We start from the raw sequence: 16,420 nt of genomic DNA on the forward strand, positions 1-16,420 counted from the left end.
CCACTGAGCCACCCAGGCACCCCAAGATTATTCAATCTTAAAAGAAAGGAGATTCTGAAGCATGCTAAAAAGATGGATGAACCTTGAAGACATTATAGTTAAGTGAAAAATAAGCCATTCCCCAAAAGACAAATATATGATTCCATTTTTAGGAAATAACCTACAATATTCAAATTTATAGAGACTGAAACTACAGTAATGGTATTGGGCTGGGGGAAAGAAGTGGGGTTACTGTTTAATAGGTACAGAGTTTTGGGCGCCTGGGTGGCTCAGTGGTTAAAGCCTCTGCCTTGGGCTCAGGTCATGATCCCAGGGTCTTGGGATGGAGCCTCACATGGAGCTCTATGCTCAGCAGGGAGCCTGCCTCCTCCTCTCTCTCTCTCTCTCTCTGCCTACTTGTGATCTGTCTGTCAAATAAATAAAAATCTTAAAAAAAAATAGGTACAGAGTTTTATAGGATGAAAACGGTTCTGTGGGTGAATAGTGGGATTATAGCACAACAGTATGAATGTATGTAAAAAAATATTTATTTAAAAAATGGTTAAGATGGTAAATTTTGTTACAGGTATTTCACTACAAATAAAAAAAATGTAGGTTAAAAAAGTCAATGCCGGGGCGCCTGGGTGGCTCAGTGGGTTAAGCCGCTGCCTTCGGCTCAGGTCATGGTCTCAGGGTCCTGGGATCGAGTCCCACATCGGGCTCTCTGCTCAGCAGGGAGCCTGCTTCCCTCTCTCTCTCTCTCTGCCTGCCTCTCCGACTACTTGTGATTTCTCTCTGTCAAATAAATAAATAAAATCTTTTAAAAAAAAAAGTCAATGCCATGTTAAACAAAAAGAACAAAGAGAGAGAACTCTTCTAATGTGAGAGAGTAAATAATAAAATGTAATGTAAAAACCTTAATTTGATTTAAAAAAAACAGGGAAATATCCACAAGACATCTGGAAAAATCTGAGTATGAACTGGGTATTTAACGTTAGTAGGGGAATTACTGTTAATTTTCTTAAGTGAGATGTTATTGTATTTATACCTAGAACGTTCTTTCTTTTTTTAAGCAGATACATGAGGAAGTACTTAGCAATGTCATGCTATCTGTAACTCACCTGGAAAGGGTTTAACAGAAAACCAGAATGAGGAAAAGAAAAGAAAAGAAAGACAACACAAACAGCAAAACTGTTAAAAATTAAAAATTACTGGGGCATCTGGATGGCTCAGGGTTAAGCCTCTGCCTTCAGCTCAGGTCATGATCTCAGGGTCCTGGAATCGAGCCCCACGTCAGGCTCTCTGATCAGCAAGGAGCCTACTTTCCCCCTCTCTCTCTGCCTGCCTCTCTGCCTACCTATGCTCTCTCTCTCTCTGTGTCAAATAAATGAATAAAATCTTTAAAAAAAAAATTAAAAATTACTGACTCTAAGTGGTGGGTTATCAAGTATTCACCATACTACTCTTCCACCTTTTCTGTACTTTTGAACATTTTCTTTTTTTTTATTTTTTATTTTTTATAAACATGTATTTTTATCCCCAGGGGTACAGGTCTGTGAATCGCCAGGTTTACACACTTCACAGCACTCACCATAGCTGAACATTTTCTTAATAAAAATCTGGGGTTGAAGGTAAGGGTGGAGCAGTTTAGGGTTTTAGAAGTGGCAGAACAGAAATTGCAAGATCAAGATTAAAGTAAGAAACCTTTCCCTGGGAAATGGTTATCTGCCCCTCTCCTCTCATGTTTACTACAAGATCAATCTTGCAATCGTTCTCTGCACTAGAAATATTTTATCAAGTTGGTCCTTTGGCTCATTTCCTAACCCATATGAACAGCAGACTGACTGCCAAGGTTACCAAGAGCTCTTTGGTTTTCAAACTAACAACCAGCCAGTGACAAAAAGCATGACTATGTCATGTGACCAGGAAACAAACAGCTCCCTCAATTGCTGCCATGGAAAGCCAAGACAATACTGAGAATAGGAGTGAAAAGCATTTCTTTTCCACAAGTATCTTTGCCAAATAAAGTGGAAGCGGATAAAATATAGAAAGACCTTCCTTTTCCCAGAGTAAAACATTATCCTAATTAGTATCTCTCAAATGAATAAAGGTAAATTCAGTTCTTTCCTTAAACATTTTCCTGCTTCCCAAATTTAATTCTTAACCAGAACATAACCTATTATCACTGAACCATTAAACTTGTAACTTATTGAAATACTTACCTATTAAAAAAAAACAAAACCCACTAAGTATAGAGAAAACCACAATCACAGGTATTCCCAGCACCCAGAATCAGCCTCTATTAACATTTTGGCATACTTGCTTTTATTTACCTTGGTGCCACATGTAAAATATTTATTATCCTTTCTTTGATGAAAAAAATGGGATATTAAAATTGTCATTGTTCCTGACCCCCAGAGATCACCACTGAGTTTGCTGTATATCCACCAGTCTCTCTCTCTCTCTCTCTCTCTTTTTTTTTTTTTTTTTTTTTTAAAGATTTTATTTATTTATTTGACAGAGAGAGATCACAAGTAGGCAGAGAGGCAGGCAGAGAGAGAGAGAGGAGGAAGCAGGCTCCCTGCTGAGCAGAGAGCCCGATGCGGGACTCGATCCCAGGACCCTGAGATCATGACCTGAGCCGAAGGCAGCGGCTTAACCCACTGAGCCACCCAGGCGCCCTTTTTTTTTTTTTTTAATAGAAACTTTCAAACATACACCACAACCAGCAAGAGCACTGCCCACTATCTTCCGGGTTTACCTGGGCATGGCTAGCACATCCTAGGTAGACAGATGGCCTGAGTCACTATGGCTTTACAAAGTTCCTCTTTCAGAATACCGGTCGTCCAAGCAGACCCACTAATGTGGTCTATGTCAAATATGCCGCTTGTATACTATACTTTATTTCTGACTCTACTCGGGTTCAGATTCAGAATCTACATGTGATAGATAATAAAGTGAAGAAGCCAAGACCTAAACAAAAGCAGTTTACCCAAAATCATAAGGTTGAACCAGGATTAGCAGCATCAAAATGTAAACTACCAGATACCTTAACTCTGAACTTTCCCTTTCTGCTACACCTCACTGATGTCCTGACAATAAAGTTTGCCACAGACACAGTATTTCCAAATCCTAAAAAGTCAGTCATCTCTATTTTTCCCATCGTTGGTTTTATAGTAGTTAATTCACTCCTCACTGCTTTTATAAGTTACGATATACACAGCCAGGTATATTTCTTGTTTATATTTCATTATCCTGGTTCCCTGGAAATGAAGGACAAAAAAACAGAAAATTTTATTTTTGCCAGTTTTTTTGTGTGTGACTTTGTTAACTTTTTTATTTTCAAAATTAAGTAAATATTGAATATATTGCCCTGTACACTTTATGTTTTGATTGTTTCACAAAGTGAATCCTCATACTAATCTGATGAGCTATTTTTTTTTTTTTTATCAGAGAGAGGGGGAGAGAGCGAGCACAGGCAGACAGAATGGCAGGCAGAGGCAGAGGGAGAAGCAGGCTCCCTGCTGAGCAAGGAGCCCGATGTGGGACTCGATCCCAGGACGCTGGGATCATGACCTGAGCCGAAGGCAGCTGCTTAACCAACTGAGCCACCCAGGAGTCCCTCCTCATACTAATCTGATTCACCTTATCATAGAAAACTCCTGTGAACAAACTGGTGTGAATCTCTCTGTAATGTTTAGTTTGGGTGAGTTTTCTGGAGGGTTGGATTATTTTTACATAATATCATAATCATGAGATAAATAAGCGCTCTGCAACATGTTTTCACTGAACGTTGTACCTTAAGACCTTTCCAAGTTAGTATATAGAACTCAACTGCATTTTTTTAAAGTGCCATACTGTATTCTTTTGTTTTTATTTAACCAGCCACTCTGAGTGAACATTCAGGATATTATTTTTGTAATAGCAAATAATGCTTCAAAGAATAACTATATCCATCTTTGGCACTGTAAAAATTTCTCCAAGGGAGGGGCCTAAAAAGTAGCACTGCCCAGTTAAGAAGTACCTGCATTTTAAATTTTGATAGATGTTGCCAAATTGTTTTCTTAAAAGTCACCTACAGTATACCAGAGTACCTGTTTCCCCACAACTTTTTAAACTATGTGTTATCACTCTTCACCTAATTCTCATTATCATATTTTTACATTTCTCCCTAATCACTAGGGAGACTGTCAAATGTTTATTGATCATCTATATTTCCTTTTCTGTGAATGCATATTCTTGTTCTTGACTCATTTTCTATTTAGTCATAGGAGGGGGTGTTCTGAATAATTTACATATTCCATATTTTAAAAGCCATATGCTGCAAATATTTTCTTGAAACTGCTAGACTTTGTTTATGGTATCTTTTTCATGAAGGAGATGTCAAGCTTTATTTAACTAAATCTGCCTAACTCTATCTTTAGGCTTAGGAGTTTTAGGTCTTCCTTTTGTGTCTTTCCCACTCAGTATTATAAAAAAAAAATAAAATGCCAATTATTTAATTGTGTGTGTGTGTGTGTTTTCAACATTTAGCTCTTTGCTCCTCTGGAAGTTGCTTTTTTACTTTTGTGAAGCAGGAATATAACTATTATTTTATTGGAGAGAAAGCATTAGCTGGGGGAGGGGCAGAGACAGCAGGAGAAGCCAACTCCTTGCTGAGCAGGAAGCCTGAAGCTACTTGACTGCAGGACCCTGAGATCATGACTTAAGCAGAAGGCAGATACTTAACTGACTGGGCCACCCAGGTGACCCAATATAACTGTATTTTTCCTCCAAAATATAAATGACTGTCCCAACCCACAATCATTTTCATTCTCTGATGTAGAAAGCCACTTTTAATATATGCTAAATTATTATATAAAGCAGGATCCATATATTTGATCCTTATTTGATCTAGTCTCTCAGAAATAGTATACTTAAAAAACAACCAAAATTATTACTTGAACTTTACAATAAATGGGTTATTTTTATATCTTAAAGGGCAAGTTCCAGTTCTATAATTGTTTCAAAGATCATGGCTTTTATTGAACATTTTCTTTTCTTTTCTTTTTAAGATTTTATTTATTTATTAGAGAGGGACAGAGCACATGAGTGGAAGGAAGAGGCAAAGGAAAAGGGAGAAGCAGATTCCCCACTGAACGGGGATACCAACATGGGCTCGACCTCATGACCTGAGCCAAAGGCAGACACTTAAACCACTGGAGCCACTCAGGCACCCCTGAACATTTTGTCTTTCTTTCTTTGATCTTACTTATTTGTCAGAGAGAGAGCGCGCACGAGAGAGCACCAGCAGGGGGAGTGGCAGGCAGAGGGGGAGCAGGCTCCCTGACAAGCAAGGAGGTTGATGAGGGACTTGGTCACAGGACCCAGGGATCATGATTAGAGCAGACACTTAACCAACTGAGCCATCAGGGTTCCTGAACATTTTCTTTTTAAGAAGAATTATAAAATCAGTTTGTCAAGTACAGACAAATTCCCGTTGAGAATTTGTATTATGATCATACTGAATCTGAACAGCACTGAGCTTCCCCCTCAGGAACGTGATGCATCGCTCCTTCGTTCCTCTCCTGTTTATGTCCTTCTGTCAAGTTTTATATTTTTATTTATGTAAGTTTTACATATTTCTTATTAGATTGATTCCTAGGTATTTTACAGTTTTTGTTCCCGTTTTGAATGTCATCTTGAATCCATTATCTTTTTCAAACAATTTGATAAACTCAGTTCTAAGACTTTTATCTGTTATCATAGTTTTCCAAGTAGTAAAACATAGTGGTTTTATCTCTTCAATATTTACAACTTTTATTCCAACTTATTAATTCATCACGTTTTTACTGAGGACCTACCATGTGTCAGGCACTGGCTACTCAAGAGCTGGGGGGAGGACTTAGCAATCAGTAAAAGGGCAAAAACCACTGCAATGAAAATAGGAGAATTTACATTTCATTTATTTTTTCATTTACATTTCTTTCTTACACAAAGCTTTAACTCACAACCCTGAGGTCAAGACCTGGGCTGAGGGGTGCCTGGGTAGCTCAGTAGGTTAAAGCCTCTGCCTTTGGCTCAGGTCCTGATCCCAGCGATCAAGCCCCATCAGGCTCTCTGCTCAGCAGGGAGCCTGCTTCCTCTTCTCTGCCTGTCTCTCTGCCTACTTGTGATCTCTATCTGTCAAATAAATTAAAAAAAAAAAAAAAAAAAACAAAACCTGAGCTGATACCAAGAGGCAGATGTTTAACCGACTGAGCCACTTAGGAGCCTCTAGGACTTACATTCTAATTGGGAAACAAGTGAGGGAGAAATAAAAATAAATAGGAAAAATACATTTATCATATGGTGGTAAGTGGAGGCTTGAGAGTCCTAAGAGGAGGGTGGGCTGCCCTTTTAAAGAAAGGTAGAGGAAAGGTTTTGCCCTGAAGGATGCCAGAGAGCAAGCTGCACAGTAATTGCAAAGGTCCGGAAGCAGCAATGTTTACAGCAAAGTGAGGAAGACAGCAATAATAGGGATAAGGGGGTGGGGGTGGAAGCTGGATTAGAGTCTTGTCAAAGCTCATGATTTGAGATTTTTCTTGGAGTGTTTTGAAAATAAGGATGACTCATATGAGATGAGTTATATTTTTGTAAGATCACTTTATTTACTACACTGGAAACAGACCAAAGGGGGACAAGAGTAGAACCTCAGAGACCAATTAAGAGCCTACTGCAAGAAGCAGAGGATCATTTCTTTTACTTATCATCTTTTTTATTAAGTAGGGGCTTGAACTCATAACCCTGAATCAAGACCTGAACTTAGATCGAGTCAAAAGCTTAACCAACTGAGGCACCCTGGCACCCCTCTTTTGTTTATCTTATTATATTAGCTGAAACCTTAAATCAAGAATGAATATTAATTTTTTAAATAGTAGATTGGGGGCATCTACTAGTGTGTTAATTTCATTGGCAGATTTTATTCATTTTTACTTGGTTAGTTAGTTATCAGAGGGAGAGTGCACACACAAGCATGGGAAACAGCAGGCAGAGGGAGAAGCAAGCTGCCTGCTGAGCAAGGAGCCTGATGTGGGACTTGATCTCAGGACCCCTGGATCATGACCTGAGCCAAAGGCAGACATTTAACTGACACAGACACCCAGGCACGCCTCATTGATAGATTTCCTGATGATAAACAACTTTCGCATTTCTGGGACGAATTCTACTTATGTATAAAGTTGTTTTCACCATACTTCTAGTTTCAATATACTATTGTTTTATTTATAATTTTTGCACTTGTAGGGGCACCAGGGTGGCTCAGTGGGTTAAAGCCTCTGCTTTCAGCTCAGGTCATGATCCCAGGGTCCTGGGATCGAGCCCCACATCGGGCTCTCTGTTCAGCAGGGAGCCTTGCTTACTCCTTTCTCTCCCTGCCTCTCTGACTACTTGTAATCTCTATCAAATAAATAAATAAAATCTTAAAAAAAAAAAGAAATTTTGCACTTGTAGTTTTCCTTGTCAAGTAGCAGGATTATGCCAACCTCAGAAGAAAGCAAGTGGCAAGTTTTCTGAGGTATGTACTTAACTCAGCATGCTTTCCTCTTGTACCTCCCCTGATAACAAACACGGTGTTCCTTCTTTGCCACAGTTTCCAATTTTGACTTACCCATGAACAAGCCATGCTAAGGGGAGTCCTTACCGGGGATTTCCTCATTTTAGACCTGGAAGAAATGGCCTCGAGGGTCATAGTAATACACACAGAAAGAATGTGTATTTCAGGCTGTATGGATAGAGGCAACTATTATGATAGAAGAGTTCTGGTTCCAGTTCTGGAGGCCCCAGTTTCTACACCTCTTCCTGTAGGAAGGCTATCTCCCTATTATTCCTTCCAGTCACATAAGGCAATATATTCTTCTTACTTAAAACCTTTGAGTTGGGTTTCTGTCATTTGCAATAGAAAGCATTCTTCTTAATAGAAAATCAATTCCAGGAAACATATCTATAACTTACTTTAAAAAGCTGTAAAAAGGAAATATCACAATATAGGATGGATTCACTGATAGAGGAATGGATATATAAGGCAAACATAGCAAATATATTAAAAGTGTATAATCTACGTATGGATACACATGAATGCCATTGAACAATTCTTTCAACTTTCCTGTACTTATGAGCACTTTCATAATAAAATGCTGGGGGGAAAGTCAACTGTATGAATAATACAAACAAGCCTCATAAGCATTAATTTAGACTTCAGGTACTAATTAAAAGGAGCTACTGTAGGACTACTAGGGTTTAATAAACTTGGCCCTGAGTTAAAGTGGCAATTATTTACACCCCTTAGTGGGTGTCTGGCCACTCAGGGGAGTATGTGACTCTTGATCTCAGGTTTGTGAGTTCAAGCCCCACATTAGGTGTAGAGATTACCTGCAAATAAAATCTTAAAAATAAAAAGACCAAAAAAAAAAAACCCACTAGAAAAAACCTAGAGACTTGGAAGAAAGGCAAAAGGGCAAGATGTGTAGCAAGGCAGTAAATGTCATTGCCCACCAATGTCTTTGCTGGGGCAACAACTTGCAACAGAAAAAGCAATCCCAATGTTAGAACATGGTTAACTACTGACTGTAACTGACTTAAACTGAAAGGACACATACATACACACACAAGATATGAATGAGAAATCACTAGCATCATTAACTACTTGATGACTTTAATTTTCTTCCAGCACTTTCTTTTTTTTTTTTTCCCCCTCCCAGCACTTTCATGTTTCATGTAGCTCACCGGACCTATCAGTAATCTTAAGCAATTATAACTTTCATTCCACATCGTTACCTCCCTGTGGGAGAGGCCATCAATTACCTAATCCATATCCATTCTCCCCTTCTTTTTCATTCACAGTACCCCAATTTTACTTGGGGCAGTAATGGCCCAGTTCCTCTGCTTCTAGAGCTGACCAGTGAGACATGCAGGAGCCATCATGTGGAAGCTTCTGGAGAAACTCTCTGAAGGAAAGAGCCGACTTAACTAGGAGAACTGTCCCTTCTCCTTCCCCTTGCCTGACAGACATTATAGCTGGAGTTCTTCCAGCCATTTTGTGACCATGAAGTCATGGAATCCACTTGCTAAGAGCACAAAAATATGCAGAAGAGGCCCGGTTCCCTCCCTGATGACCTTACACCAGGACTAGACTGCTCTCCTTAGATGGACATCTTTTGCAAGAAAAAATAAACCCTTACATTAAGTCATTATCGTTAAGGATCTTTTACCAGCTGCCAAATGTAGCTCTTAACCAATAGGCCACCTAACCTGAAATGGGTAAAACTGGTGCCCAACTGCAGTTCAAGTCTACACATATTTCATTAACTGGGGTTAATAAGACACTCCACAAACTAAATACAAGGACTTCAGAAAATGCTACCTATCACAAATGGAAATTGTTATCTGGAAGTCTATTCACAATACCCTGTGTAACATCTTACTTTCCATTTTCTTCCTTTTCTCTGGATTTCTCTGAGCATTTCCTCACACAATCTGCTCTTTGTAAAGTCAGTTTCACAAGTCTTCATTCAGAAAGCATCCACAATTACTTTCCCTCACTTCTTTGACTATTAAGTGCATGCCAAATATAAATGCAATGTGGGATCCTTGATTGGATCTTAGAGTAGAAAAAAAGACGTTAGTGGGAAACTGCGGAAATTCAAATATAGTCCAGAGTGCTAAAAGCCAAGTAAACAAGTTTACTTTATAAATTAAAGCACTACACAATTATTAATTTCTTAGTTTTGATAAATGTGTGTGGTTATATGTAAGATGTTAACATTAGAGTAAGCTAGATGAAGGCTACATAGGAACACTCAACAGCATATTAGCAATTCATCTATAAATCTAAAATTGTTTATTTCAAAATAAGAAGTTGAAAACAAAAAGCATGCCAAATGAGCTGACTTTTCCTCAAACCAGGGCTCAAAATCACAGATAAAAGTTTTAAACACCCATAATGCAAAACCTTTTCCTTTTCCTAAACTTTCAGGGCAAAACAATAATTTAAGCTGTGTAACTCTCGAGTGGATCTGCATCTCATTAACTCCCTTCTCTAAAAATTAGAATATCACAGAAAAGCCCAGGAGCTTCATATAAAACATTTTTAAGATACTGTATATATAAATGCCACCATATTCAATAAGTAAGAGTTCTCAGTACACAGTCATCTCAGACACAAGTGAAAAGGCAGATACTGAGACCTCTACCTCTGGGTCAGAAATAAGACTGTAAAAGCCTAACTAAGCAAACCCTCTTTGCTTCTACAGGCACCACACCAAGCTTCCCTGGCCAGTATCTAAGCAAGTATACTGGAGGTAAAACTTTGTATTTTCATATATACAATACTTTGCATTCTGAGTTTTCTTAAGGCAGAGACCATCTATACAACAGCAATTATTATTTCTGTAGATCTGTAAAGCCAAAAGAGTGCCATAGATATTGGCCACTGGCCATTAAGTATCACCTGAAGAGATAACTTGCCTCTGTGAGGCTCTACTGAAGTGTTCCTGTAGATCATCATTGTCATGAACCACTTCTCACCAACTAGCTCACATGTGATTTTTCATTCTCTGAACACTTATGAAATTTAACATAGCCCACAGCTTCCCCTGTAGTTATTCTCTTTTCATTCAATAAATAATGAGTGCAAGCAATATTTCATAATAGCTTACAACAGCAGTTCATATTTAGTGAATGCTGTCTATGTGCCAGACACTGATCTAAGTACCAGGGCAAGCAATGTGGGAAATGGCAATAAAAAATGGTCCCAGGCCTTTGGTAATTTCCAGGGATAACAAAGAAAGCCCTTTCTTACTAGTCCCTTATCAAGGAAGAAACTCCACCTGTACATGGTATAGAAGATCCCCAGCACAGGAACCCCTTAGTCAGACTGTTTTGCTAAAGCACATCCTCCAGTGGCTTCTTAATAAAGGGTGCACGTAAGGTCAAACTTGGAGAACTAGCATGTGTGAAATGTCTTTAACCATCCCTCAAACCTGCTTGAGAGTATGGCTGGATATTGAATTCTGGGAAAGAATCCATTTCCTTCAGAAGGCACTGTTTCTCCATTATCTTCTAGTTTCCAGTCTTGCTGCAATCCTATGATTCCTGACTCTATCTGATTTGTAGCTATTCTTTTGACTCTATAGCACTCAAAAATTTTATGACCTTCTACCTCAGCATGGATATTTTTAAACTAGTTGTGCTGGACTACTGAAATGTCCTTTTGATCTGGAAACTCGTGTCCTCTGGTTTTGAGAAAAATCAATCAATCAACCATAATTAGTTTGTTTATTTAACTTCTTGCTTTATTTTATTTTGGGTGAAATCTTCATGCCATCAAACAATAACCACCCGCTAGCCCTTCTTGTTACAAATACTACAAATCTCTGGGTCATTAAGTTCTCCATATTCCCTAAAGATTTTTAGCTTCTCGATCACTATCCCTTTTGCTATTATTACTTCTATCTTCATTCATGATAATTTCAGTAAGCACTAAGACAGGCAATCCTCCCACTATCCTTACCTCTCAGTTCCTTTATTCCTGTTTTCCAATGATGTCCTCTACCCTACTTGAGCCACTCCCTTCCACAGTATCCACCTCCAAACAGCTCAATAAAGCTGAAGGAAAAGCATACAACCATGCTAACTGGGTCTCACCTTAAATTTATGACAACAAAGAGCAAATGGGTACTTATAGCTGTCTGGCAATCCTAAAACATTTCTTTATTCAACTAATTTTCCCCAACTCTCTTGGATGGATTTTACACCTTCTTTCTTCTCAAACTTCTAATACCTTCTCTACTCTTCATTTTTAGCTGAAGATCTGCCTTCCTATTTAATGGCAAATACAGAAGTAAGCAGAAGAGAATTTTCATTTTCTCCCACCACCAAGCTACCAATACACCAGCATTTGGGTCTATATACTCACCACAGATGAACTGTCCATGCACCTATATAGTCTGAGGCCAATATATCCATTTATGTCCTAGATCCAATTCCCTCTCAAACTGCTCAAGGACTTCACCCCTGCAATAGTCCCTTTCTTTCTTTTAATAATCAATTTTCCTCTCTGTACTCCATCATTCCCATCAACTTTCTTTTAGGAAGGCTATAATGTCTGTCCACCTAAAAACAAAAGAACTCTAACACTTTAACCCTTCCAACCAGACCCCTGTTTCCCTGCTTTCTCTGATAGCCATAGCTGCATTATTCCCCTCTCTCTCACAGCCACAGCCTTAATGCTCTGCTCTTCAGTCCTTGAAACAACATCATTATGACTATCTATACTCACTGTCTTCAATTCTCCTCCTCCATTTTCTCTTGAACCCACTGCACCAAACCTGTTCTTGTCAAGGTCACTAATGACCTCTATGTTACCAAATCTAATAGACTATTCATATTCCTCATCAGCCCACCAATGGTACTTATGATTTGGCTTCCCATGACTGTCCTGGATTCTTCTCCCATTTCAGAAGTAGGAAGCTACTTTTCATTAGAATTTGGAACCACTGTTACACTGTCTTTCCTAGACGGGATATCCCCAGGGCTTGCATGTTAGTCTTCTCTATCTAATTTGTTCTCAGGACCTCTACCCAGTCTCAAAGATCTAAATAAAAATGTGGAAGACATCAGCATAGCATTTCCAGTTCCAGTCTTTCTCCTGAACTCCAGATTAATATATCCAACTGCTTATCCAAGATCTCCATTTGGATATCTATTAGGCAACTCAAAATGAATAAGGCCAAATCTGAACTCCCTTTGCTCTAATTCCAGTGTTCCCGGTATCAGTAAATGGCAAATTTATTCTTCCAACAGTCAAACTCAAAATCGACTATACCTTCTTACATTATTATTACTTCAGTCCTATTTCTTCCTCAGTAGTTATTTCTCAACTCTCTGTATTATGATTTGCACTGTTCGTGTCTCTTTCCATTTATAAAGGAACTCTTTGAGGGCAATGGCCTACTTTATTTGTCTCACAACACCTAGCCCAGTGTATGTTGGATTATTTGTATAAAGAGGAGTAAAATGGTGGGCGCCTGGGTGGCTCAGTGGGTTAAGCCTCTGCCTTCGGCTCAGGTCATGATCCCAGGGTCCTGGGATCGAGCCCCACATCTGGCTCTCTACTCAGCAGGGAGCCTGCCTCCCTTCCTCTGAAGTAGGAAAACATAAGGGGTTGGTACTCTTTAGGGATGTCAAGGAGAAAGGCTCTAGAAGAGAACTACTGTAGGGGAGATTCAGTAGTCAAGATAGTTACCTGGTAATAATTCCAAAATCTCAGTGCCTTGAAACAATGAAGGTTTACTAATTGCTCTACATGTCAAACATAAGTCACCTTGAAGTTTGCTCTGAGTCCCAGACTGACGGACTTGCCACCACCTAAAGCACTAACAGATACCACAGAAGAGGGAAAGATAGTGGCAAATCATACACTGGAAGCTTTTACCATGAAGGAATACACATCATTCCTGAACACACTGATGGACCAAAAGCAACTCATAATGCCATACCCAGCTTCAAGGGGGCAAGTATAATTGTACCACATGTCCAGGAGGCAGAAACCAAAAATAGCTGATGGGCAGCAGTAATGACTACCACATCCTGAAAAAGCAGCTTCTAGTTCTAAACAATAGCATTTTAACTCCTGATCTCTATTCCCCATCTGTGAAAATGAACTTGACTGCTAGAAGGGAAACACACACTTACAAAGTGCTATCTATGGGTCTTCAGGAATGCAACTTCACCAGTTACGCCTGCCTCTTTCATCACTCAGAGTCAGAGTGCTGCAAAGAATTCAAATATGGGTGACAGGAAAGTGCTGAGTCCATAACTGCCATTCAATGTCAAAAGTCAGGGGAAGGCTTGAATGGGTAAGAAAAGCATGTTCGGTTATGTAGAAGTAGGATAATGAAGGAGAACCTTGACTCAATTTCTTTTACCAAAGGTAAAACAGGCCTTGAGGTTCCAAGCACTATCCCTTGTCTGAAGACCAACAAGTTTCGCTCAACCACTTTTTTAAGATTCAGAGTTTATGATTAATAAAGTTATCCATCATTAATCTAACAACAAAACACTATTTTAAAAATATGCTGTGCACTGCCATGTTCCTAGAAATAAGGATAGCAGCAGTTATTGTAGAGATGGAGTTCACTGGGAAGCTTTTTTCTCCTAAAAGTTTCAAAAACTCAAGATTCCTAAGCTCAAAATGATCTGGGATGAACCCCAAGTCTATACAGAGCTTAGATTTAAAGGATGGCTGCTCCAAATTCTAAATATCCTGTGCAAGGGTGCCTGGCTAGCTCAGACTGTCGAGCATGCAATTCTTGATATTAGGGTCCTGAGTAGGAGCCTACTTTAAAAGGAAAAAAAAAAAAAAAGGAAAGAAAAGAAAAAAGAAGTACCCTGTGCAGTTTCTATTCTGTACAAAGTTCAAATACTTTCTAACAGTGAAAGTGGCTGCCAGAAATGTTAGGACAGATTGGAGACGGTTACCATAAGGAGCTAAACATTTAGAACACAAGGAATTCCCCTGAAGAGCAGAGCAGGAATTCAAACAATGTCACCTGCCAAATTAGAAGCAAATTAAGACTCCCAAATGCAACCAAGGGTATCTAGCTCTATCTCTCCCAACCTTTATTCATTCAACAAACAGGGGTGGGGGAAGGAATGTCAGGAAGTAAGCAAGGGACAGGATTTTAAGATTTAGTTCTCCTCTCCATGAATTTGTTCTCGTTAAAACAAAATAAAAACAAAACAAAACCAAAAAACCAGACTGGCCAGCAAAAAGTTAAAAATACAGTTCCTTAAGTACCATAACAAGGATACAAGAAGAACCATTTTTCACATATAAATTAACAACCTCCTTTCAAGGGAAAAACATATTTGCTTTGCTAAGCTACTAAAATAGAGAAAAAGCAAAACAAAACAAAACAAAAAACCCTCTTCTGGTTTAATGTCAGTTTAGCAGATCCCAAAACCCATTTCTCTCTCTCTTCTTTCTTCTCTCTCAACGATCTCTGCCGCAAACGCTCCTTCATTCCAACCTCCACACTCTGCTGGCGGCCTCGTAACAGCTCCATCGCAAACAATGCCCAGACTATCAAGGTCAGTCCCAAAGGCACCGGGAGCAGAAATCGGAAACGGGTCTTCCTAGGGGGTAGAGACCCTCCTCATTATCACCCTCCCCATCCTTAGGCACCCAGGGGCTCTGTCTCTAGCCTCAGGGGCTTAGGGTCCGCCAATTCCTCAGGGGCTTGCGGTCCGCCAATTTTGGGGAGGTACTGGGCCTCATTTTCCTATTCACCCAGTTAGTTTTCTCTCCTGCGCCTCCCCCAACCTGAGCTCCCTATTGTGGAATGAGGGAGCGTCGCGATGCAGGCTGGGGCATGGGGAGGTGGGGGAACCCGCAATAGGGAAGATGCTGTCAGCGTGTATGTATGTAGGGGGCGGGAGGGGGGCACTCTTTAGGGATGCTGCTGTCAAGGAGAAAGGCTCTAGAGGAGAACTACTGTAGGGGAGATTTAGGTAAGCCGATTCTGGGGAAACCCATTCAAGGGTTCTACCCAAGGGAGCTACTGTGTGCGTTGCGGAGGAGGGGGGTTCTCCGCTTCTGGGGGAAATATTCTAAGAGGAAGGTAAGTGAGTTACACATAGAGAAACCACTGCAGAGGTTCTCCACAGGGGAACCTTTCCTGGGGGAAACCTACAGGGACGGGGATGTCATAGCAGGGGGTCTCCACCGAGGAGCCGCTGTGGGACTGTCTACAGGGGAGCCACTGTGGGAGCCGCTACAAAGGGCGCATTTCCTGGGAAAACGTCCCCAGGCAGCCGTTTAGGGAAAACCGTCTGCAAGGAAGCCATGTCGGACCACGCCCTGCGGCGGGAGGCGTCGCCGGACCCCCACAGCCCGCAACCCCCGGCCCGGCCGCTCCTCTATGGCCTCGGCCCCGCGTACCTGACTGAGGGCGACCCGCGGCCGGGGCCGCCGGGGGACCGCGCGCGGGGCAGCCCCAGCCGGTGCGGGGGGTACACGTCCATGGCGGCGGGCGGCGGAGAAAGACGCTGCCGCTGCGAGGGTCGCTCAGGCCCGCCGGCTTGCTCCAGGCCCGCTGCGGCCGGGCGGGGCGGCGGGGCGTGCCGGGTGGGCGGGGGGCGCGGCGCGCGGGGGCACGTCGGGGGCGGGGGCGGGGCCGGACGCGCGCAAGGATCGCCGAGGGGGCGTCGGCACGCGTTGGGATGGGAGTGGGCGCACCGCCGCAGGGCCGCGCCCTCCTTAAGCTGCGAGGCAGCCCAGCAGGACGTTGGGAGCGCGGGTCACCAGGATGGGGGCTCCCACGCCGCGGCTCTGCACTGTCCTCAGGCCCCGCATCATGGAGTGGGGCTCTCTGCTGCGCCCCCAGCCACGCACGCGGACGCGCCCGGGGGCGGGGCCTGGGTT

The 16,420-nt window shown here is 41.3% G+C and overlaps 1 protein-coding gene across 2 annotated transcripts in view; it reads right to left on the bottom strand.

Annotated features, from left to right (window-relative positions):
* Nucleotides 1-16,051, bottom strand: part of DNAAF9 (dynein axonemal assembly factor 9) — a 128,321-nt gene extending 112,270 nt beyond the window's left edge. For both annotated transcript variants that reach the window (XM_044263363.1, XM_044263362.1), the window contains exon 1: nucleotides 15,938-16,051. In XM_044263363.1, coding sequence (XP_044119298.1) covers nucleotides 15,938-16,020 — 83 coding nt within the window. In that variant the 5' untranslated portion in view covers nucleotides 16,021-16,051. The remainder of the gene's footprint in view (nucleotides 1-15,937) is intronic.
* Between the last annotated feature and the right edge of the window lie 369 nt (nucleotides 16,052-16,420).

The sequence above is a fragment of the Neovison vison genome, chromosome 8 (assembly GCF_020171115.1).
Source record: "Neovison vison isolate M4711 chromosome 8, ASM_NN_V1, whole genome shotgun sequence".
NCBI lineage: Eukaryota > Metazoa > Chordata > Mammalia > Carnivora > Mustelidae > Neogale > Neogale vison.